Source organism: Meleagris gallopavo, chromosome 5 (genome assembly GCF_000146605.3).
Source record: "Meleagris gallopavo isolate NT-WF06-2002-E0010 breed Aviagen turkey brand Nicholas breeding stock chromosome 5, Turkey_5.1, whole genome shotgun sequence".
Classification (NCBI taxonomy): Eukaryota; Metazoa; Chordata; class Aves; order Galliformes; family Phasianidae; genus Meleagris; species Meleagris gallopavo.
This window is the reverse complement of record NC_015015.2, coordinates 20,706,236-20,729,442: the sequence shown is the minus strand read 5'-3', so window position 1 is coordinate 20,729,442 and position 23,207 is coordinate 20,706,236. Positions and strand designations below refer to the sequence as shown.

Below are 23,207 nucleotides of genomic sequence, written 5' to 3'. Positions count from 1 at the left end.
CCTGTATCTTCCTTCCTTAGCTCTCTTACCTATGACAACCAGGCCACGTGCTTCGGTGACACTTCCACTGCTAATGGCTGTGCTGTCCACGGACAGGACAAGGTAGAGACCAGAGGAAGACTGGCAGAAGTCATGACACCCACAGTTTAAAGGAGGAGGGTTTTGTAGTAAAGGCTACAGAACGTCCTCCTATTGCCAAGAGAATCATCCACATTGGAAAGCAAAACACATACTTAGCCAGCATTTAGATATGACAGTATGTGGTGAAAAAAGACATATTCTTTACATCTGGGAAGGAGAATTATTATAACTGATTACACAGTTTTGCACATTGATGATGAATTTTTCCCCTCTAGGTTCCCAAGTGTAGAGCTTGTATATTTACAGTGGAATTTTTCATGTTTAAAAAAAGTGTATTACGAATTGGCTATATTCTGAATCTAAAGGAGGTTGTTCCATCTGGCCAAATGAAACACAACAGCTGTATGTCACAGTGAGTACGATGCTCCCTTGAAACAAAAGACTTCCATTGCAGTGACTGCCCTTTGGAGTACCCGGAAAAAGCTTAGCACAGCCGCAATCATATTGAAAAGCAAGCTGGGTAACTTGCTAACACTCTTCTGATCCTTATTCACAGCTCAACTGTCCGTGCTTCCAACAACATTCATTCCCGGGATACTTCAGAAGTGACAGACCTAGAATAAAACCTTGAAATGCGCATGCAAGGAAAGAATTTCAGGTGCTAGCAGGCTTGAAAAGCCTGAGATATGTAGGTGGTAGTTCTGAGCTAGGATACATGTCCAAGAAAGCCCACAGAAGGAAGCACAACAGAAAGGTCCCCTCAACAAACGACTGGAGACAAATCACCAGTCTTTCTTTATCACTATCAAAGCCTCAAACACAATTTTACACCTAAATTACTATCCCTTCTAATCCTTGTATGCTGAAGTAAACCAAAGCATTCTGCATTTAGACTTTGTTTACAGTTTACAATATGTTATATTTTCTTCAGGACTCGGCATAACAGAATGAGGGTTCCCACCTACCATCTGAAGTTTATACTTGTCTATTCCTGTTTTTGAGGAGGCCAGTTGTATTGCATTGACTGTTTGAATGGAACCTTTAAACTTGTGACAGTGGGGACTATATACTTCCTTAAAACTAAGGAACATAAAACTAAAACTAAGTTACTAAAACATTCAGGCAAATACACAGCCAGCTGAACCATCTCTGTGAGACAATCGTAATAATAATCATTACTGCTGTAGTGGTGCAAAGCTTTGGGCAAATTTATAACCAATACATTTAAAAAGTTTAGTCAAGAAATAAAATGAAATGTAAAGTCATGTGGTTACCGTCCCTCTCAGTGAGTCAGTGATGACAGACATAGACCTTCCTTAATAATCATTTGTTCCTTCAGAACATAAGGAAGGTGTCACAAATTTATTTCTTTCCAACATTCCTGACAATGCAATTTGTCAGGGGAGACATTTACTATGGTCACATGAGAAGCAATCACTTACACTTCGCTGCAACTTAGCAAAGACCCATCTGACAAGGAACATCACAGTGCAGGAGAGATGCTGCAGCTGCGCAGTGCATGGGCCTGAGATCCAGGAGAACAATTGTTTCTGCAACTGAAAATGCCTTCTACTCTGGAGATCCACTTTCTGATCCCCCTCTTAAAAGCCTAAAGTAAGTTCCAGCTCTTATGGCTAACTGCTATATCTGCTTTGTAAAAACACAATATGCTATTTAAATAAGGAATAGAAGAATTAAATCATCTCACATCAAATCTTATCTTTAATATGATGTATCCATCTGATAGAATGGAGTTCATTATTTTCCCTTCCTTTCCAATCAGCCCTAACTGATACTAATGAAGCATGCAGCATCAATGAGACACTATTTCCAGAGTGCTGGAGCTGTAGATAGATCTTGATGACTATACAGGGAAGAAAAACTCCTGTCATCAGCACGTACATGAAACTGGTATACTCCTATATATATAAATTTGCTTCTACAGATCTTTGCATGCCCCTGTATCTTTCATTACTCTTTCTTTTACAGCCATCCTCTTCCATAGCTGAGAAATTATTTGATCTTTCTGCTGGGTTTGGATGAACTATGTTCTTGCACAAAAGGTCAGCTGAAGGCCATGTACCAGTGAAACTCCAGAGTAGACTTTAACAGCCAGAACAGAGTTTCAATGGTAAATAGTTACTGCACATAATCACTACACAGAGAAATGGGTTTTCCACCAATGCATAAGCTCCCACTGCTCCACTACTGATTACATATCTATCTGGTAAAGCATGATTTTAGACTGTGGAAAGAAGAAAAAAAAGTCTCCATACTCACTCAGCATTTATTTCCATAAGATTCTGATCACTCTGGCACTAATCTACTATCTGGGTAAAATGCCATTAATTTTGTCTGGAAGGCTTCCAGGATGTGAGATCTTGTGTCACAATAGTCTCATGGTCCAAAATCCTGAAGATAGTGTTCAGGACAACACCTGGTGAGCTGAAATAAGAACCCTATACAGCAGACTGATACTGCCTGTTTTCCTCAGAAAGAGAAGGAAAACTTTTTTACAAGAGCAGGAGATATTCAGCTGTCAGAAAACCTGTATGAATCCAGACTAATGTTCAAGATTTGCTGATGTTTTTTGCAGGATGGCAGTAAACCAAGGATACAATGGACATTCACAGCTGGCAAGGACACAATCTCTCTCTATATCAAGCAAACTTCATCCACGTATGTAAACAGACACTTGCTAGTGATAAAGGTAAGAAAGTAGTTCTATTTCCCTGCAGAAATTATTGCCATGGCAGCATTTGCATCTCTCTGTTTTGAAAGCCCACCTCCAGACACACATTTTATTTGGGGACAAAATCCACCTCTGCAACAACAGTTTGCACTGTGCCTGCCATTTCTCCCTTGTTTCACAAAGAGGACTTAAGAGACCTCACAAGATCAGAGTGAACCCCTCAGCCTTGGAGCAAATAACATCTTTATATCTTCCTCATATGTAGTCTTGCCTCTATAAGAATAATACAGAAAGTTTAAAATGTCTACCACCACCCCCTCTTCCTTCTCTGGTACAATCCACTCCCAGAATAGATTCAGATTGCAGCAGCAATCCAGACAGCCAATGGACTTACAAAGTCCTCAGTCCATTCCAGTATTAACTGAAATATGTTGTATTGCCCTTCCTCTCAGATGTACTTCATCACAATAATCTGTAATACAGATATTTTCAAGATACAGAACTCCCTTTTATTACCTTTATCCACAATGAGAGCTCAGAAGTTGGCATTTTTATAACGAAAGAAATGAGAGAAGAAAGAAATGCAGGTTCAGAAAACCTAGCAGAGTGAAATAGGCTAAAATGGAAGAGAATAGAACAAAAGAGAACAAAGGAGAAATAAACATCAAACCCTGGAGGCAGCAGCAGCAGTGGTTTGATCTGTGGCTCTTCCCTGAAGTGAACAAAGTAGTAATACACCCTGTGCCTGTTGGTCTGCAGAAGTCAGAGCTGTCTGAGGGTGCTGCAGAACTGCCAGGCAAGCAAACTGTGCTGAACAAAACATCTCTTTCTTCAGTGAAATGTTTTTTTAAATAATAAATGGCTTTTGAGAAACCAGATATTTTTATTATTATTATTTTTATTTTCTTTTTCAACTGAAAAGTCTATTTGGAAACACTTGACCTGACACTATCACTTTCAGAGATATGAAAATAATGAAAACATAAGAAAGGGAAGCTTTCAGTTTTCACACTTCTTTAATGAAAGCCTAAAATACAGAAAGAAAAATCTTACAGAGAAAAAAGCATTCCTGACTATTCCTACATAGAACTTTGCACAGCCAGAGGGGCAGATATTCTTCTGCTTCCCAGGATAACTGCTTTTCTGCCCATAGCATCCTAAGACACCTTCCATCTAGAACCTCTTTGCGCTAAGTTCATGCATTGAACAACAGAGAAATCATCCCCTACTTTTCACATGTAGCAGGAGGGGGGCTCTCGTCTTCCAAGAATGCCACATCATAAGGAGAACTTTATTCTACAGAGTAACAGGAAAGCAGTTGAGACATGCACAGGCATTACTCAGGTCAGGGCTCTATGTACAGTGATTTAGCCTGAACAGATGGCTAGGCGGTTATAAAAGAAATGTGTTTTACTATATGAGTGCGAAATGAAATGACTCTTCTGCCAAAGCTGGCTTAGAGTCAGAGCAGCCGCAGAGAATACATAGAATTTATGAGACTAACCTCTGGATTCCTTCCTGAGCCCAGGAAATTGCATTCCTTTGAGATCTGGACTGACATTCATTAACAATGAAAAATTATACTCTTTTGCAAGGAGCAGGACAGGAAGGTAGAAGCACTGAAAAGTCAAACTCTCTTACATGAGAAAGGAATAAAAAGGATAAGAAGTCAGTCCTCAAAATTTCTACTCTCCTCTCACTCCAGAAAAAGGGAAAAGTTGTGTTTGCAAAGGATAGAAAGCAAATGTTCTAAGAAATTCAAGATAAGAACTTTTCTTAAATTTGTAAATTGGCAAGTAGAGAAGTATTACCTACTTCAGCCCATTACTATCCTGTGTATGGTGTTTTCTATATGGCTAGTCAGGCAGACAAAAATGATGAAGAAAAAAAACAAATAAAACAGAAAATTAAGGAGAGAAAGGAGACAGCTCTGGCCCAAGTACAACTAAACTCTCTCTGCTTAGGAACTCCTAGGCGCTCTTCATGATCAAAGCTTTCTTTCAGGTGTCAAAAGGTGAAAAGCCCACTTATGGTGGCTTATTTTAAGCAGTTCTACTAATAGACAGTGATTCTTTAGGCTATGCAAAATACACTTCAAAGACAGAGACAATTGAACAAAAGAAAAAAAGTCCTCCTCACCTCTCTTCTGGGCATGGGCACAATATTCTAGATGCAGTAAGGGAAACAGGGCACAAGTACCCTAAACAAGAGTCAAGTATCCTAAGGAAACTAAATCAGTAAAAGATTAACTTCACATTGTATGATGTGTCAGGTAATGGCCGATAAAAGAAAGCTTTCAATACCAAAATTTCAAAATTTGCTGTTTTAAATGTAGAATAAAATTCAAGACTTTTTCTGAACCCATCATAACCAACCACAGGTACAATAAACAACTTGCTGATCAGAATATTAGTTTGGAAAGTGGGAGAGTGTGACCAGGCAGAGCAGAGGTATGCGTCTCAGCCTCCTTATCTTTCCTTTCAAAACTCTACTAATTTCTCTCATACTGAAATCTGTTTCTTCCCCTCAAAATATTTCAGTTTCAGTATTTATTTTCTTCTTCTAACAGAGGAATCTTTCCTGCATGCCTAGAACTATCATTAACTGCCTGGTTAAACTTATCCTTCGGTTTCCACAGAAGACAACGTCTAAGACATGTAGACATTCCAGAAAACAGTAGGAGATACCACATCCTCTCCTGAGGTATTCACGCATTTGCTGCAGGAAGTCATAGGTTCCTGTACCCATTCTTCTGATTGTGAATATAAGGCGTGAGTAGTGCATACCATTTTTAAGGATAAATAAGCACATATTTAACCTGTTGTGAACTGGGATATTTCAGACAAATACAGAGAAACTGAATATGCCATCTCGCAAGCAGGATTTTCAAACTGATCCTGATCTTACAGGGATATTATCTTTTTGAATTGTAATTCAACCTATAGAAAATAGGAAAGTTAGGAGGCTGGTTATAAGTCATGGAAGGCTTCAGATGACTTCACAGTATTTTACCTGCCTCATACTATGCACAGGAATGTAGACATATTCTTCATGAAGTTGTAGCTACGTACAGTTTGATAACCACAAAGATTTCTTTTTATTAGATCTGCACCAACTGGCATGCAGTTGAGAGAAGAATCCCCCTATACATAAACTGCCACCTGCAAACTTATCCTGAAAGGTGAAAAAACATGCTTAGCAGTACATAAGGACCTTACAAACATACCTTTCACTGGAAAGCAACATGATCGTGTTCCACTTTCCATCAGACAGTGCACATTCTGCTAGAACAACCATGAAGACAAAGTAATGTGTTTTCTCTACAGCCCTTGGCAGCAGTCCAGAGCTGCATGCTGGGGATTTGAGGGAGGATTGAGAGTTGGTGCCCATTCATTGCAACAATCAACTCTGTCAAGAAAGACATAGAAAATATTTAATTTTTCCTACAAAAAAAAAAAGTAAACATGCAAGCAAAAATGGATTTCTCTGCATCAGCTCAGAAGACCATTTAGTCCAGCATCCTGGTTCTGTCAATGGTCAAAACAGATGTTCACTGAAAAGTCCAAGAACAGGACAAGTCTATAGTGGTAATTCTCCAAAATACTCTTATAGTTTCATATAATATGCAGTTCTGAGACGCTGGGTGGGAGAGAGAGTCTTTACATTCAGTCAGTCTTGATGGATAACTCTTACATAAATTTGTCCACTGCACTAATCAGTACCTTGTGTACTGGTGTGATGGTAAGTCATGTGGAGTGGGTTTGTTTCTGCAGCATCTATCAGAGAGGGGGTCTACTCTCAACAGATCCAGAGTCCATACAAAAAGAAAATGCTTGAGGATCAATGGAAAACCTAGTTGATACAGTAGAAGAGAAGGACAAATATATTTTATTTACTTTAGGATTTATACCTAGTACTAGCAATATTCTGTCAGTAGCACAAAAGAGCACAGTAAATCAGTATTCATCTCACACCATTTCTGGCAAGAACCAATGACTGGTCAGCAGGCCAAATACACCGAGTCCAGCTCATACCGTCATTCTCAAATTCTGCACAGTGTCATGCACTGACCTCTATGTCACTGCCAAGTACTTGAATTCTTAAACTTAGCATCCAGAATTCGTATACAGTGATGTATTCAAAGTAACATCAACCCAACCTGCAAAGTAGTTTCTCAGAGCATCAGAGATAGCAGATCGAATGATCAGCCCTTCCATCTCAATGACAAAATGTATCACTTATATACACCACTATGTATAAACTGCACTGCTACCTCTCTGCTACTCTCTGCTACTTCTCTGACGTCACACAAAGAGGTAATCTGGTCTTCCTGGAGCTGCAATTTCTACCGACAGAAACTGAAAATCAGACAGGCTGGGTATGAACAAGAATGCTCTACAGATAGCTATTTTCTGCTAGTGAGACACTAATGGCTTCTCCAGCATTTTGTTCTTGCCCAGTCCTAACAGTTTGTCTTTTGAGCCAACACTTGGTCCTGCACCCAGTCTTGGCACTTTTGAGACCTACCACCTCCCTTACACAGTGACATGCTCAAACTAGCTGATTACTGCAGCAGAATTCAGAATCAGACAGACTAGTTGTAACTAAAAGCTCTGCTACAGTTACCTTGGATTAATATAAGGTCACAGAAACTCTAAAAGGCATGGTTTCACTCCCCAGTGCAAGGTATTCTTAGCAGAGCTAGCCTGGAGCACGTCCACAATTTCAACTGAAGTTACTTTAATGTAGACTTAATTCACAGTCAAAATGCAAGATGTTAGATGTTCAGTGGTTTGAGTCACAGATATAAGCCTAAATTAATAGAATGCAACTCATTAATTATTTTCCCCACAGGGTATCTAGAGTCAGGGCACATCTTTATCTTTCACAAACAATTTTTTTTACTCTGAAAAACACTGAGTTTTAGCTTTCCTATATTTTGGCCTGAACAATGATAAATTATGGTGATGTTTTTCAGGAAATGCCGTGAAGGGTGTTAGTTCATTGCAAACATTAATATTCCTTCTAGCCAAGCTTCACTCAAAATATCACTCTCTGCACTACATTTGGCTCAGATTCCTTTTCCAAATTACATACATAGAGCACTAAAAAGTGCAGAATGGGGATTTTTTTTCTGAAATGGCATTACAAAATTCTTAGCAAAATATTACTATAGTCAAAGTTTACAAGTTTTTTTCATTAAAAATTTGTTTTATCTGAGAGCTTGAAAACAAATGATACAGTAATGTATTACAGAGCACTGAGTAAGCTTTGAATTTAAAAGAGAAAAAAAGTGATCTTCCCTGATCATCTTTAGACTTCCAGATACACACAGAAGCTGAAAGGACAGATGGGGAAAGGCCACTTCTAATTACACCTCAGAATGCAGATTCTCATCTTTCATTTCATTAATTCCGCCCTTTGGCTGAGAAACAGCCCTGCTTGCAGAAGCCATGCAGAGATGCTCCTTCTCCTTGGTAAGAAACTATTACTGTTATAGGAGCACATTTACACTGAAGTCTCTTTGTTCAGAGCAGCTCCTAGTAAAATTTCACCAAAATTTCCAATATTCAGTACTTTTGCAGAGGCCTCAATGTACAGGTACTTTCTCAAAGATGTTTTAACTCTCTTGTAATTGTGGTTCACTTTTCTCTAATAAAGACAATTGGATTCCTTTCATTCTGAAGTTTCCTCTCATTTATACCTTACGTACATCAAAAATGCTTCAGGATCAGCTTTAGCTTATGTACAAATAATTGTATCTGGTACTTTTAAGTATCCGTTGAAGAGTTTCAAGGGTTTTCTTTCTTTGTCAACTACACAGAGCCTAAGAACATATCCAGCAAAGTATGGGGAAAGAACCCATGAAAGAAAGGTCAGTTTCATAAGCTTTTTCAAGGAGCCTTGAAAAGTACAGGGTTTGCTGCCCCATGCAGTGCTCAAATTATTTCAACCTGGTGCTCCTGACCAGAAGTTCCTGGAGCTTTTTCTGAAGAGCTATTAAGAGTCAGATGGAGCTACACAAAGAAAAACTGCATTGTGACATAGAAAACCCACAATGAAAAAGCAAAGCTGTATCCAAAGGTCTCACAGTGTACAACCAGCCCGTAGCCTACTTCACTGACAGCTGTTTTAAAATAATAAGCTATATGCGTGTCACATAGCTCAGATCACATTCACCTAGATTACGTCAGATTCAGGGGTGCTGGGCAGTAAGGCTACAGTGCAGATTAAAGAAATTCAAATCACAGATGGGATTTTTTCACAGCAATTACATTCTCTTTGGGATAGTTGCCTTTCCATGCTGAGAGACCACAAGTTTAACCAGAGCAAAGAAGGAAAACTTGAAGGATGCAGTGACAAGTCAGCAGTCTCTATTGTTGCCCAATTACAAATGAGGTATGGAAACGATATTGCCCAAAAAGAGCATTGCAAGATGTATTATTCCTTTTTAACAAATTTATTTGTAGCTGCTTATGTGTGAGACTGTTTCTCAGTTTCTTAGGAATCTCTTCTCATCCTCTTAATAAACACGTAGTGCACAGCACTAAACAAAAGCAGGACTGATGCAAGCATCAAGCTGAGATCTTTTCATTCAAGTGAATCTTCTGATGTGCTATTTCATCTGAAGCACTTTTCAGTTACAAGATTTCTGCTCTCTTACTGATCTTCTGATCTCCGTTTTATTAGTTTTGTCAGCTGTGCTTAGCGTGGACTCTCTTTTGCAGCTAAAGATCAATAACCTGTAATTAAATAATGCCTTTCTCATCATCCTTGAATAATGTTGCCCACACTCTGCAAGCCTGGAGAAACTACACAAAGCAGCCTGACTCCACATGCTGCCACTGGTAGAATCTTCATCTCTAACTCAGAAAAATGTCATCTTAGCCCCACTTGTCTAAACTACCTCTTCAGCAGAAGAAATGCTAAGAATTCAAAGCATTGTGTAAAACAGTACAGAATATGCTCAAGAGCAAACATAAGCATTTTATTGAAAATAAGCCACTTCCAATTACTTGATATTAGTCTCCCTTTGGTTTCCAGGTTCTATTTCCTGAAGATAACTTTAAAACCTGAGTTTCTGCGAAGGCCAGCTGATTTAAAAAGAACACCCCGCACAACAGAGCTGGCTGACATATTTTCTTGCTTGAACACGGCACCGATTTAGCTAAATCGGCCTTTTCAGTCTTTTTACTGCTTAATCAGTCTTTTCAGTCGTTCTTGCCAGTCACCACCCATGTGGTAAATAAAGAGCTTTTGACTGGCTGGCAATGCTTTAATTTCAGAGCGACAAAACAAAGAGGTCCTGTGTGCTACCATCATCGATGGAGTCACATCGCAGCTCTCCTACCTTGTTTCAACACCGTTTTCCTTGAATGTGACAACATAACAGACTGTACGTGGTATGAAAGCACCACTGACAACGTTGTACACGTACTGATGAAAAGTATTTTTCCCTTAGTAGTAGTTTCCTTTAGTGAAAGCAAATGTATCTTTTCAGCAGCTCACAATATTGTGATTCAAAATGTATGTCTGTAAACTGCCCACTGAAGACTAAGAAAGTATGTCTTCATCTCAGAAGAGATTAAAACAGATGTGAGTTACACCACAGAACACACTGTACTGCATAAGCCTCACTGTATTCAGTAAAAACAAAAGAACAAAACCATTCATCTCCCAGAAAACCTCATAGCACAGCACGCTGAGCCTGAGACAAATCTGGATGAAAAACCCAGATTTTTTTTTATTACTTCAATAAAATAGGAAAATGATGGAGAAAAGAATGTCCAATTATTCAATCTGAACTGCTTAAATGCATTTGCATTCCCTTGTTGCCACACACTGTTCTTCTGCTAGGTCCTACCCATTCACCAGCTACCATTTGTGCAGAACTCAGACACACAGAGCACAAACAGAAATGAAGATGTAATAACAGAAATTCTTATAGATCAGCTGTATGGGTGACCAGAAGAGAGAGATCTCTGCTGAGCAATATCCAGCCACCTTCACAGGAAGGGGCAAGAAATTGGAAGTATGTGAGGGAACACACTCTGCATCAGATATATTGCATTAGAATCCACAGCCCTTTAAGGCCCAAGCATTGCTCCCTGAGGTGAGAAAACTGAGGCTATAATCCTGTCTTCAGCAGGATCTGGGCTCGCTGGGGGCTGGAATTCCTCTCAGCGGGAATTTGTACTCTCTTCTAGGTGAGGTTTTGCAGACACCCATCTCCTACTTCCTTCTGTGGTCAGACTTGGATTACAGGGATAAACTGAGCTTCAACATTCAAAAGCAGGTACTTAACACACCTACATCACTCCCATCTCCAGCAGAGTGCAAAGTACTTCACAAATTTTCCCCCTCCTCTTAGTAGTAAGAGGTTAAGAACTGCATAGGAACTCTTCAGCCAAGCAAAGAGACAGCTTGTGACTACATTAGGATCACTGCCTGTGTATTCACAGGCATTAAGACAGGCAAAGCCTACTTTCAGCTAATTTCAACTAAATTGTGCATATACACAGATATATTTTATTTATTTATTGAGTAGTGCAGTGCAAACTTCAGTCTGACATGCAGCATATCTGGAATCAGCAAGAGATACCACACCAGTGTAACCTCAATAAGATTTATTTCTTCTGGTTTTTGAAGCATCAGAAACAAATGTTATTGCTGCACTTCAGAATAAATCAGAAGAGTGCCTCTTCATTCAGCTGGGATCGAAAACGTAGCATCATTTTTCTACAAAAATGTGAGCAAATAATATACCAAGAGGAAAGGTAAGTGCATGTACTGATGTATTATTCCAAAAAGCCACTGTTTGTATCTAGTTTAGTTAAAGGTGTAATACAATTCAATGGAGGTCTCTCCTTTGAGAGTATTTTCTGCTGCAAGGGGAGAGCGACAGAGACTGAAAGCAAAGCCAGCTCAGTAAAAATGTAACCTGCATGTCACCAAGCTGGATTTTCTGCAGCACACAGGCAGGTCTACACTGCACCTGGGGGCAAGATAGTACTCAAAAAACTCAAAAATGGGAAATTACTCAGGAAGATTTTGGCCCTAGTACAGTAAGAAATGAAATACTAATCCTGCCGCCACTGCTGACAGCAATACTTCTACTACAGGTTGCTCTTAGGAATGTCTGAGTTCATCAGGTGTTTCCAGAAAAAGGCCTGTATCCTGTGCCAGGCATCTTCTTGTGCTCTGGCATGCTCCCTCCACTGCCCTCCCCACTGCACAAACACCCCAAGCACTTTGTGGATTGAAGACTGGCACAGAGGCAGATATGGTGGCTCCAAAAGGTGCCCTGCTCCAGAATAGGAGCAAAATTCCACCTTCTGTCCACACTGATGAAGGCGCTGAACAGCATCCCGGCAGTAAAGGTCACTTTTCCAATTCTTGTCATCCAGCCCTGACAGAAAGAGGAACTTGGCCAAGGACTTCTCCACAGGAATGCGACTATCCCAAGTCGCTGGGTCTCTGTGATCATCTAGGATATCTGAAAAATCTACAAGACCAGACTCCTCACTGGTCTTCATTCTCCCCAAGTCATATGGATGGGCAGGAATAGTGAAGCCATCTCCCCTTAGGGGAATGAAAGAATTAAAGCCACTTCCAGATATGCTGACGGCTGCCTTGATGCCAGGTAGAAACGTGGCCATGGAAAGGGCTAGATCAGCTCCTTTAGACAAGCCCAAAACGCCAATCCCACCATCTTTCACCTGAAAGACAGTTATGAAACAGCCATTATCAACTACTCATATCCTGGGCTGGCATAACATCTCTCCTTTTGCTTCTTTACTCTTCATTAAAATCTTTTTTTTTACCCCTTCCTTTTCTCTGTTTGGGTACTATCAGTCCCTTATTGATTCCCCTCATAAGAGCGACTATGAATTCTACAGCTCCTTAACATTTCCTCTCCTGTAACACATTTTCTTCCTGGTTAACTCAATAGAAAAAAACCTCTTTGCTTCTTCAGCATCCTGGCTTGAAATTTCCTCTCAGTGTTGTAATTTTACTGCTCTTGCCTCCAGAAAATCATCTTAATCTTCCCTCTTCAGGCACCCTGTGGAAAAACACTCTTCCATAGGTTTACTTGCTTTGATTGTCTTTCTTGACATTGTTTTTTAAAACTCTGCTACAGTTGACCTATCAAATTCTGTTAACATCTTGGAAGACATAAAGTTCATTATGCTTGAGGCTGAGTAAATTCAACAACTGTTTAAATGAACTTAATTATAGTGAAGGCTCTTCACAACAGATTCACTTTGTAATGTGCCCTGGTCCTGTAAGATACTCTGGAAGTTTCACATCTCAACGAGGAACAACACAAATAGCAAGGTTGAATTTTGCTCTCAAAACTGACTAAATCCCTGGTATCCATGTGCTATCAAACAACAATTTTGTTAAATGAACAACACATTAAGTAGCATTCCATTCAAAGCTTAAGTTATACTTCTCTTAGTCTCTTTTATTTTAAGTATAATGATATATTGCTATAGAAGTATTTTTCTCATTCCAGGTACTTACTCAAATATAACCCCAGCATTTAAAAACAAGGCATAGTCTCCTATGCTGCAACTTCAAGAGATTCTGTTGTTACAGTGTTCTATTACTGCCCTGTGAAACTTTGTCAGAATCAAAAATCTGTATCTCAGAAATAGTGGAAAAAGTCTATGGATTTTTTTCTCTTCTAAAAACTTGTAAAAAAAATAAGATCATCTGCCTAAGCAGCACTAGTCCAGGAACTGTTCTGATGTAAATCTTATATAAATACTGGTTTGCATAACAAAATTCCACTGATGACCATAAGGTGCTCTGCAAAGCAGTTATCCAACTATTTGCAAAACCGGAGCTGAGGCACATTCTTTTCCATTTAAGATCATACTGTCTTTCAGACATGCTGTCTCCCTCTTCACTCAGAAACTCAGCTACATTCAGTGATGTACAGCATTCCACACTAAGAAATTAGAAAATAGTTTACAGTAGAAAGAGTACCATGATTTGTCTCCTACCTGCTGCTGCTTATGCAAAAAGTCTATAGCCTCCTGAAAATAATCCAGTTCAAGAATCTCTGGCATAGCAGGCAGATCTTCAAATGCCATGTAAGCCAGAGCTAGAGTCACAAAGCCTCTGCTAGCCAGAAGACTTGCTCTGTATTCAACAAGTCCTCCTCCAGATCCATACAGATCGATAAGACCAGGGAACGGTCCAGGTCCTGCAATGAAAGCAACGTATATATATATATGTACACACACACACAGACTCAGAGAGAAAAGTTTCTAGAGTTGTCCTTCCAGTAGCAACCACTCAAAATCCATCAGAACAGCAGATATCAGAAGGAAATCATCCTCTGAAACTTTACATGTCAGTTCTCAGGCACACACACTATCAGTGCCACTGACAAGTACTATCTCCTTAGGGATATATCATTGCAAGTCTCCTCTATCTATTATTTCAAACATTTCTATGAGCAGCAGAGTATGGAATCTGACTCCCAGATTCTCTCTCCACTAATCAGTTCTCTGCTATTTATGAAGATGAATTCGCCCTAGTGCCTAGTTCCCTATCTGAGGGAACCATTAACAGGGGCCTTACTCCGGCTTGCTGAGTGTATCCAGGGGCCACAGAGAACACACAGAAAACCAGAACGGGATTAAAACTCACCAGGAGGGAGGAAGAGAGTTGCTTTAAGCCGACCTTCTCTGACTGAAATCCTCTTCACTCCCTCTCCTAAAAAGCACCGCTCATGGGTGCATTTTCCCAGCAACCGGCTCATGTCCCCATGGCCCTCATATACTTCCAAATCTACACAGAAAGGGGTCAGGACGTTTCTCTTTGCCAGCCGCTTATACGGTGTTTTGGACCGCAGAGACCACAGCAATCCCATGGGCTCCACTCCAGAATAGCTGCCCCCCAGCGCTGGGCAGTGGGTCAGATCAAGCTCCCCACTGCCGTCAGCCCTGTAGTGAGCGTGGGCTTGGAAGAGCTCCCCACCCTCATCCAGAAGGCAGGCTCTGAGCGTGACCCTCTGCTGCGGCAGGAGTCCCGTCACACGGATCTGAACGGGGTCGTCGAACAGACACCTGGGAGAAGGCAGAACGGTCACCTGAACCGCCATCGGGCTCCGTGGGAGGGGAGAGGAGCCCGCTGCTTTTTGGCAAGACTCAGGCTGTGTGAAACGAGAATGCCGGGAGCCTGCGGCTTCCCAGGCTTAAAATCCGAAGTCCAGAAGGAAGCAAAGTGACAGCTTCCTCCAGTCAGCAAGCAAGGGCTGCTGGGAGATGTAGTTCAGAGTATGCTCGGCTCCAAACACATCTCTTACATGTCCTGCACAAACTGACCTGCAGCGACAGAAGTTGTCACTTCCTCCTGGCATGCATTTATTTCAGGATATGTAAAGATAAACTAGTAACCCCGAATCTCAAATGGCAAAAAAAGACAATCACATTGTCTTGTGCTTTTTTTCTTCACAGCAGTCAATCTTCTCTAAAGGGTATCTGTATTTTCCTGACTAACACATGTAAAATACATTTCCTATGTTTTTAATGAATCTTTGACGATTGGCTGATAAATACCAACCTCCACCAATCCTAAACAACATTATTACATTTTTGCAATATCCGTCTATCTAATAGCCTTGCATTCCTGCCCTGCAGGTCTCAGACATGTAGTGAGCAGTCTCATCTCGTTCAGTGGAAATACAGAGCAGAATTAAGGCTATAGGAACAAGTTCCTGGCTAACACAACTTGACTGACTGTGTCTTAGGCTGGTGATAAAGAACGCCCCAGTCAACTCTGCACAAACTGCTAAACCATGCCCAATCACAAGCCCACAGGTGATATCCAGCTTTACTGCAAACATGGCAAAAGGAACTCTAAAACCACTGAGGGTGTAAGAGAATGAAGAAATTTAAATTTGAAGGTAAAACAAAAGCAAAACAGGTAACAAAAACATGGATTTACAAGGACAGCTGCCATCACTTCTAGATGATCGTATGCATCACATTGTTTGAAAGATGTCAGAATTAGGACCGATGTAAGCTTTTAAACTGACCTTTTATTGCAGAAGTTGTAATTTCTCACCATCAAAACACCACAGCCACTGAACTTAATGAAACACAACCAGACAGGCCTTTAGCCTTAAGCCGAATAGATGTGTTTGGATCGATGCAGCCTGATGCACGGGGATGGCAGAATAGATCCTTCTTTCCATTTGGCTTGTTAGGAAAACAACCTGTAGATCTGAATGAATGTCACGGTTTCTGTTTAGGGATTTTCAAAACCCAGATTCCTTCCCTTCAAATTTTATTTTGCTCGCCATCACCAACACAATATGCAAAGATCTAAAAATTCTGATGCCAAATCTTCTACTTACAAGCCAGAAAACCTGGCCAATTGACCCGAGACTCTGAAATCAAGTAAAATAGCCATGATTTGTCCAACAGATGTTGTTGAGGATAATTCAGTGCTTAGCTCTTTTCACTTGTATCATGCTCCAACTCCAGTCACAGACGCTGATGACTGCATCACACACGAGAGAAAGACTGCAAGTTCCAGTGTTCCACCTCTGTTATAACACTTTCACAGCTTTTGTAAGACAATCTAGCAGTTGATAATAGCTGTACTTTAGGTCATATTCCATGTCATACCAATAATTCACTGAGGAGAAAAAAAAAAAGAAAAAAAAAAGGCATTCCTAAAGTTGTAATGTAACGATTTGCAAGCATGTTTACAGACAGTTTTAGACAGCTCAGCTAGTAGAGGTTTTCCATTCTTAGTGATCAAACTTTGAAATGAGCAGAACTGTGACTACAGCCAAACATAAGGTAAGCAAACATTTGAGCTCTTTAGCAGCACTGCCAATGCAACTCTGTCTTAACCAAACTAACTCCTCTTCAGACTCTATTCTGGGAATTCCTTGGAGCAAAATTAGGCAAACTCTACATGAACACAACACGTCTGCTTCTATTTAGACCAAAACCAGCAAACACACTGCAAAGTTTAATATCTAGGTAGAAACTTTTCCTTTTATGAGTGTGTAACAGATGGCAAACTCACCATTACTTTAGAATGGTCATTAATGAGACAGTGCTATAATTCTGTGTCTCATTTTAAATTTGGTGTAATGTCAGCTAAAAAAAAAATTAAACAAACCATGCAGTATAACACTGTAGCAATGGTTCTTGGAGGAGAATATACACTAGTTTCAGACACTCACTGGACCAAATCCAGACAACATTGATTTTCAAAGCATATACAGACTTCAGTGCAGTTAATAGTCAACAGGTCAAATAAACACGGCAAGTCTTTCGTATTTGTTAGACAAAAAAAAAGTGGCCAGAGGCTTTCAGATGGAAACAACTCTACTTTTTCTAAGTAGTCTTCAAGGATTGATGCAGCAGTACCGGGGAAAACAACTGGAAGTTGTTTACTTTACAGCTAGCTTGTCTTTTTATCACAGTATCACTGATGCTAAAAAAAAATGGCTTCCAATATTTGCACTGCAGCACAAATACTAATGTTGTTATTCAAAACACTTTATTTACTTTGCCTGGGCAGGCAGAATTACTCTAAGCAAAGCATAGTAAAAAAGCTTCTGCAAACCTGGCAAAATTTAAGGACATAATGATAATGCTTCATACTAGCTCCCACCCATTCCCACTCCTCCACTTGCAATGCTTGAAATTCTGAAACATTCTCGGGAAAGTAGGGAAAAAGAAAAAAACGGAGAGATGTAGATACATCCTACAAAGAAAGAGAAGGCAAGACTTTTGATAAGCACAGGGGAACAGTAAAACAAGCATGAGCTCATTAGCAAGGTAGAGACAGAGTCAGAGCAGATTCCAGTTCACATAACCATGGAGCAGCTTTCATGCTGTGTCTACATCCATGCCTAAAACTCATACACTTTCTGGTTTCCTGTTCTTTCTCCAAAGCATTTTTTGTTGATGTGCTGATGTCACTTACTACATGCAGGTTCCTTCTGTGTATGTAAATTTGCACTAAGCAGACTGGGCAACTCTGCTCGATATCATAAACAAAAACTGAATTAGCTTTCATACTTCTGATATAACAAAGACTTTTTTTTCCTGCCCATCCCTGTTGTCAATCCTAAAGATTATAACCTAAGCAGACTGCAAGAAGATAAGTCTCAAGGCAGAGAACAGAATCAGCTTCTTTTGAGATTGTTATTTCTTCGTGAAGGGAGGCAGATGATTTTGTAGGGACCTTTGGTACCGGTTACGTTTTGCTATGTTATATCCACCTGCACACCCAGCACAGTTCAAAAATATATCTGGAAATGCTATTTATTTTACTTTACCTGCTATACAGCCGTGTGATTGCTGAACATGGTGGAACCAGAGAGAAGGAAGGTATAACATCTCACCAGCTTTCACTGTACACTGCAAAGGTTTTGCATGAGCATAATCTGGATATTGTTCCAGATTCGGGTTCAATGGGTCCAGAGGGATCCAGGGCACCTAAAAGCAAGAGTGTGTATATGGCAATAACCCCGGCAAGCATTTCCAGCAAGATTCCAGAGAAACAACTGACAGCTAAACTTTCTGGTTATGCAACGGGTATTTTGCCTAGAAAAACATGACGCATTGCTCGCTTTCCACATTCAACTGGGAATAGGTCAAGGATGAAAAAATCTGCCTCTTTCAGTGAAGTATTTCTCATTATGGAAAAGCTGCTAAATGTCAGATATCAAATGTATAACTTTCAAAATGCCTTAGAAATTTTAGGAATTCCTTCTCTTCTTAAAGCTTCTCATCTACTTTGATTCCTGACAGCTAAACACCCCCCTTCCTGCTTGTACATCCCTGTTGCCTGCACTAACTTTTTCTATGCCCAATGGTTACAAACCTAAGCACCTCACCTCACTGAATTACAAGAAAGCTTCTGTGAGTTTCTAGGAGCACAACTGTGGAAACAGAGAGAACATCCCAGCTCGAGCTCTGCTGTAGCATTAGCACATAGCACAAGCAAAAAGAGAGAGGATACTGACTATGTGTAAAATGCCTCCAGGTCCATACATTCTAATCAAACACATATTGCTACGAACTAAGAAACCACAATCTATTCATTGTGACATATATGTATTATTGCACTGGGTCATAGTGCTTTAAAGCAAAACCAATTTCTTTATTGTTGATCCATTAAAAAGTCCTTTACTGGAACTATTTCAGTTTGGTAAAAGGCAGACAACATGTGACATCAATGGTTTCAGGAGTGCATGTGTATTTTTGGAGGAGTCTGTGTGTGTATTTTTCCCCCTGGAAACCAGATATACTTTGCAAATAATAAAATACAAGTGAAAATCTGGTTACTCTTTTAAACAATGAAGAATTTCTAAATACATATCAAAAAGCTCAGCAGTGTCCAGACCTAGCTTTACTTTACAAATTGACTGTGTTCTTCGTATTGTTTTTACCTTATCTGCAGTCTTCTCATCCACAATTTCAAATGAGCCATCTTCTGATACTTTGTAAGTTGCTGCCTGATAGAGCTCTGGAATCACAGAAAGAATTAAATGCCACAACTGAGAGATTGTACTCAGAGATACTAATAGAAGGGCACATCACACACACACACAATTAAGAAAAAAAACCAGCATTCTCTTTTCTGTTTTCTTCTTAGATCAGTCTAGCAAGATAGCCATCACCAGAGTTGTTCACATCTTGTGGTCAGTCTCTCACTTCTCATTTTATCCTAAAGGAGTTCCTACCTGCTTCAGACAGTGCAAGCTTCTTTGCTTCCACTGCTTATGGCTCTTCAAACTCCTCAGGGAGTTTTAAAAAGACTTTTCAAAAAGACAGTCGCTCTTTTCCTATATGCTACCAAATGTAAGCATCACTCTCCTCAGTTAATAGTAACTTTTTTTACAGGTATGAATCATATGACAATGTTGTAAACAAAAATAAAAACAGTATAATTACAATGTCAGAGCCACTCCAGTATCTAGAGAGAATTGTATTAATGCCATATGGCATTATACATTCAGCTAATCTGGTTATTTGAAAAAATCGAGGAATGGGGGGAAAAAATCTCAATAGGCAGAGAGTTAAGCAGAGTTAAGTCAGCAGACTTTTGCAACAAAACAACTTACAATGTACTCAAGAAAACAAGAGAGAAAACAGGAGAAGCAAAGTAATGCTGTCTTAAGAGTCTCTTTTTTCATTTCCCTCATTTTCAACGATTCTGTTAGTAACTTAAATATTTCATTAAACTACAACTTGCTTTTCAGTTTCCTGGCTTTTTTCTAGAGACAAAAAAAAAGATCAGGTAGAATCCAAAGCTGTTAAAAACCAAAAATGATGGTGTGCTAAATACTGACAAGATATAGGACACAAATATTTTGAAGCTGAAGAGACTGCCATGAGTGTCATAAAATCACAGAATCATAGAATGGCTTGGGTTGGAAGGGACCTCAAGGATCATCAAGCTCCAATCTCTCTGCTGCATGCAGGGCCTCCAATCTCCATATCTAATACGAGACCAGGATGCCCAGGGCCCCATCCAACCTGACCTTGAACACCTCCACAGATGAAGCCACAACCTCTCTGGGCAATGTCAACAAACCTATACAGGACGCAGAAACCTGACCTCAGAATAATGTTTGTCTTACAAAACCACATGCTGCATGCAATAGGAGATTTCTGTACACACTGGAAAGAACAACACTGCATAAGCAGCTTCTCTCTGCTTTTATTTTTATGTCTTTCAATATTTAAATCTCCCCTTCCAGACTTTAGACATATATGCATAGCAAATTTAGTACCGTATGGAATGAAGGGACGGTCACTTGGTGGATGCAGTAGAAACTGTTTCTCTCCAGATATCACACAGTACAAGTTCTCATAATGATCTTTATGTACTAAGATTGAGGAGAAAAAAAAGATGTGGAAAGAGAAAAAAAATCAGTGCTCTTTCCTTCTCTGCATCAGAAACAATAGTAAAATGACAGGGCAAACTTCTCATCATCAGGTTGCTTCCTCTTTTATGTGGCAACTGGGAGTGGAAATCAACAATATAATGTTGTAGCAAATGTATTGAACCAAGAACATTCCAAACTCCTTTATCAATAACACACAATGTAGATCACAAAAACTTATGTGGGATAATATCACATGAACTGGTGCAGAAAGATCTGACTGGATTTATATCTAAGTCTCATCACAGACAGGACAGAAATCATCAGTGCTTTGCCTGATGCATGATCAGAAGATGCACACAGCAACATAGCAGCAAAAGGCTGCAGGAGAAAGAACACAAAAATGTGCATTAAAGTAGAACTGCCCTCACAAACATGCTGTTCTACTGTGTCACTAGCTCAAACCAAGCCCACCTAACCTTGTGCTGAAAGCACAAAAAAGACTGACAGTGCCATACAATACCTACAAGATGTCACAGCAGCTGATTCCCCGAGCCAGAAATTCACAGCATCAGGTTTCTTCCCTATATGGTTAGGGAACAGAGAAATATTCTCAACAAGAAAGCAAGTTGAAGTGTTATGTTGACAACCATTTTATGTTATTTTCTGCCAACGTGGTTTATTTCTGTCCTTCAGCTTCCTTCCTAACTACAACAACAGTTTCCATTGCAAACAGCACTCTGCAAACACAGAATCATAGACTCATAGAATGACTTGGTTTGGAAGGGACCTCAAGGATCATCAAGCTCCAACCCCCCTGCTGCACCAACTTTTCTACACAAGAAGCTACTGTAGTGCCCATCAAACTTCATAATGCATTAATACCTCGCACCAAACTCATGGTTACAGCCCTTCATTTTCCCATTCTGAAGCTCTGAGATTTAGTTCATAGATAAACTGCAATAACAGGAAAAGACACATGCAATTGTGAAGAAGGGGGGTTATGTGTTCACTCATTTGGTAGGCACAAATTTGTGTCCAAATGTGACTCTAAATCAGAAAAAATGCCACAATATTGAAAGAAGTTCTGCAAAGCACCCTCACTGCATTTTTTCACTGTGATGGTGCCAATAAAGTGAGACGCTGATTTTGGAGTCATCCAAATCCAAAACTAAGATTACACTAAGATTATTTTACCACTTCAACTTTCGGAAGGGATGAAATCAGGATATTCTGTGGCAACCAGCAACATAACAATTGTTCCATATGTATGCAGCGTGATTGCTTTAAAGCTTAATACAGCATATGTTAGTCAGCATAGGAGAAACAGAAAGTTTACCGAGTGCCTCACTCATCCATGGTATATCAGGCTGCACATCGCAGATCAGTTCAGGGAACTCCTCAGTAAGGTTTGAACACTGCTTCTGCACATAGAATACATTGGGAGAGGTCACTTTCTTCTCCACAATGTCCAAAAAGTCCATGAAAGGCATTTGGCGCTCTTCTGGCATGACAAAACGGTCATGGAACACTGCATCCGCATAACCGTTTGGTGTTACTGCCACGCTCACTACCTTGCGGCCCACTACCTCCCTGCAAAATAAATCAGAATTTTATAGGCAGACCTTAATTCACTCCTATGGATACTATTTACTTGAACAATTCATTCCACAGATAGCAGAAGTAAGAAACGTGACCTTTCATGGATGGGTCTCTGGACAAGACTTTCTACTGTCTAATGAGGACGCTGACAGCCTGTTCTAATTGCTCTCTGCAGTCAGGGCAAGAGGAATATCTCCTGCCTCTCTGAATTCACCCATCTGTAACAGGTGAGCCCATCAAAGAGGCTCCCTGGTCCTCAACAGAGGCAGAAAGAGGGCCCCCTTCAGTTACTACTGTTCATGAGTTATGCCAAGTCGCAACTGGTCACAAGCAGGTCGGTCTGCCTTCGTTTTGATAATGCAGCCTATCGGCTGAGCGCAGTTACAACCTGAGCTGATGGGGGCACTGTGCTTGTATGATGAAAATTATTCTTGAGTTTCAAATGTTGTGGCGAGACGAAGAGTGAATGCTGCTTTCATACAGACCCGCAAGGGACACTGGGACAACCTATCAACAGAAACAAGTGCACAAAAGGCCTTCCACGGAGGCAAACCCGCTGGGTCACGCCCAGAAGCCCCCCCATACCTGAGGTACGCCAAGGTCCATTTGTGCAGCGCTGGCCAGTGGCCAATGGCATTCCGGATGATGCATGGTTTATTTGGGCTCACCCACTCTCGATAGAACTCCAGTGGGGACGGAGGCCTATCAAGATACGGAACAGACTCCATCCACCCCAGCTCTGTCCAAGCAAACGAGAAGCAGTTTTAGTCTGTAAGAACGCTAACTAGCTTCCAACTCCCAGCCACCAAAAGCAAGCAGCGCAGTTGCTCTGTTTAAAGGCACGGATATGGCTGCAGAGCTGGGCGGCACCCACACACAGGGGCTGCGGCCCACGAGGGCTGCACCGCGTGGCGAGCCGAAGCGTGCTATTGCAGCCAAGAATGCAGATGCTGA

The 23,207-nt window shown here is 40.4% G+C and overlaps 4 protein-coding genes across 5 annotated transcripts in view; all 4 read right to left on the bottom strand.

The window, feature by feature from the left end:
* Window positions 1-11,457, bottom strand: part of LOC104911089 (cytosolic phospholipase A2 beta-like) — a 34,937-nt gene extending 23,480 nt beyond the window's left edge. Inside the window, exons 1-2 of the mRNA XM_010711304.3 lie at window positions 6,496-11,457; window positions 6,000-6,181 (exon numbers count right to left, since the gene is read on the bottom strand). The gene's annotated coding sequence lies outside the window, so the exon portion shown is untranslated. The remainder of the gene's footprint in view (window positions 1-5,999; window positions 6,182-6,495) is intronic.
* Window positions 11,458-11,555: 98 nt separating this feature from the next.
* Window positions 11,556-15,051, bottom strand: LOC100542633 (acyl-coenzyme A thioesterase 1-like). Its single transcript, XM_010711301.3, has 3 exons — window positions 14,438-15,051; window positions 13,786-13,988; window positions 11,556-12,492 (listed from the first exon to the last, which is right to left on the bottom strand). Exons 1-3 carry the CDS (start codon window positions 14,889-14,891, stop codon window positions 11,890-11,892), a joined length of 1,260 nt encoding a protein of 419 aa, XP_010709603.1. The 5' UTR covers window positions 14,892-15,051; the 3' UTR covers window positions 11,556-11,889.
* Window positions 15,052-15,658: 607 nt separating this feature from the next.
* JMJD7 (jumonji domain containing 7) lies at window positions 15,659-23,194 on the bottom strand. Of its 2 annotated transcripts, XM_010711302.3 has the most exons (7): window positions 22,839-23,192; window positions 21,991-22,244; window positions 21,179-21,235; window positions 20,559-20,654; window positions 19,212-19,288; window positions 18,096-18,255; window positions 15,659-16,432 (listed from the first exon to the last, which is right to left on the bottom strand). In XM_010711302.3, the coding sequence occupies exons 1-7, from the start codon at window positions 22,979-22,981 to the stop codon at window positions 16,344-16,346; spliced, it is 876 nt and encodes a 291-aa protein (XP_010709604.1). In that variant the 5' UTR covers window positions 22,982-23,192; the 3' UTR covers window positions 15,659-16,343. The 2 variants fall into 2 exon arrangements, with proteins under 2 accessions (XP_010709604.1, XP_010709605.1); XM_010711303.3 differs by lacking the exons at window positions 20,559-20,654; window positions 21,179-21,235 and having other exon boundaries at window positions 22,839-23,194.
* Window positions 23,034-23,207, bottom strand: part of LOC100547726 (cytosolic phospholipase A2 beta-like) — a gene marked incomplete at its 5' end in the record, with an annotated part of 9,489 nt that continues 9,315 nt past the window's right edge. Inside the window, one exon of the mRNA XM_010711409.3 lies at window positions 23,034-23,203. Coding sequence (XP_010709711.2) covers window positions 23,034-23,203 — 170 coding nt within the window. The remainder of the gene's footprint in view (window positions 23,204-23,207) is intronic.

What these genes read in the sequence shown, in the direction of transcription:
- LOC100542633 (XM_010711301.3), bottom strand. Translation starts at nt 14,891, where the DNA reads ATGGCGGTTCAGGTGACCGTTCTGCCTTCTCCCAGGTGTCTGTTCGAC. An exon ending in AACTCTCTTCCTCCCTCCTG is followed by an intron (nt 13,989 to 14,437) that starts GTGAGTTTTAAT and finishes CTTTCATTGCAG; the next exon opens with GACCTGGACCGTTCCCTGGT. An exon ending in TTTTGCATAAGCAGCAGCAG is followed by an intron (nt 12,493 to 13,785) that starts GTAGGAGACAAA and finishes ACTGTCTTTCAG; the next exon opens with GTGAAAGATGGTGGGATTGG.
- JMJD7 (XM_010711302.3), bottom strand. Translation starts at nt 22,981, where the DNA reads ATGGAGTCTGTTCCGTATCTTGATAGGCCTCCGTCCCCACTGGAGTTC. An exon ending in TGGACCTTGGCGTACCTCAG is followed by an intron (nt 22,245 to 22,838) that starts GTATGGGGGGGC and finishes TTTATTTTGCAG; the next exon opens with GGAGGTAGTGGGCCGCAAGG. An exon ending in ATCAGCTGCTGTGACATCTT is followed by an intron (nt 20,655 to 21,178) that starts GTAGGTATTGTA and finishes CCTCAATCTTAG; the next exon opens with TACATAAAGATCATTATGAG.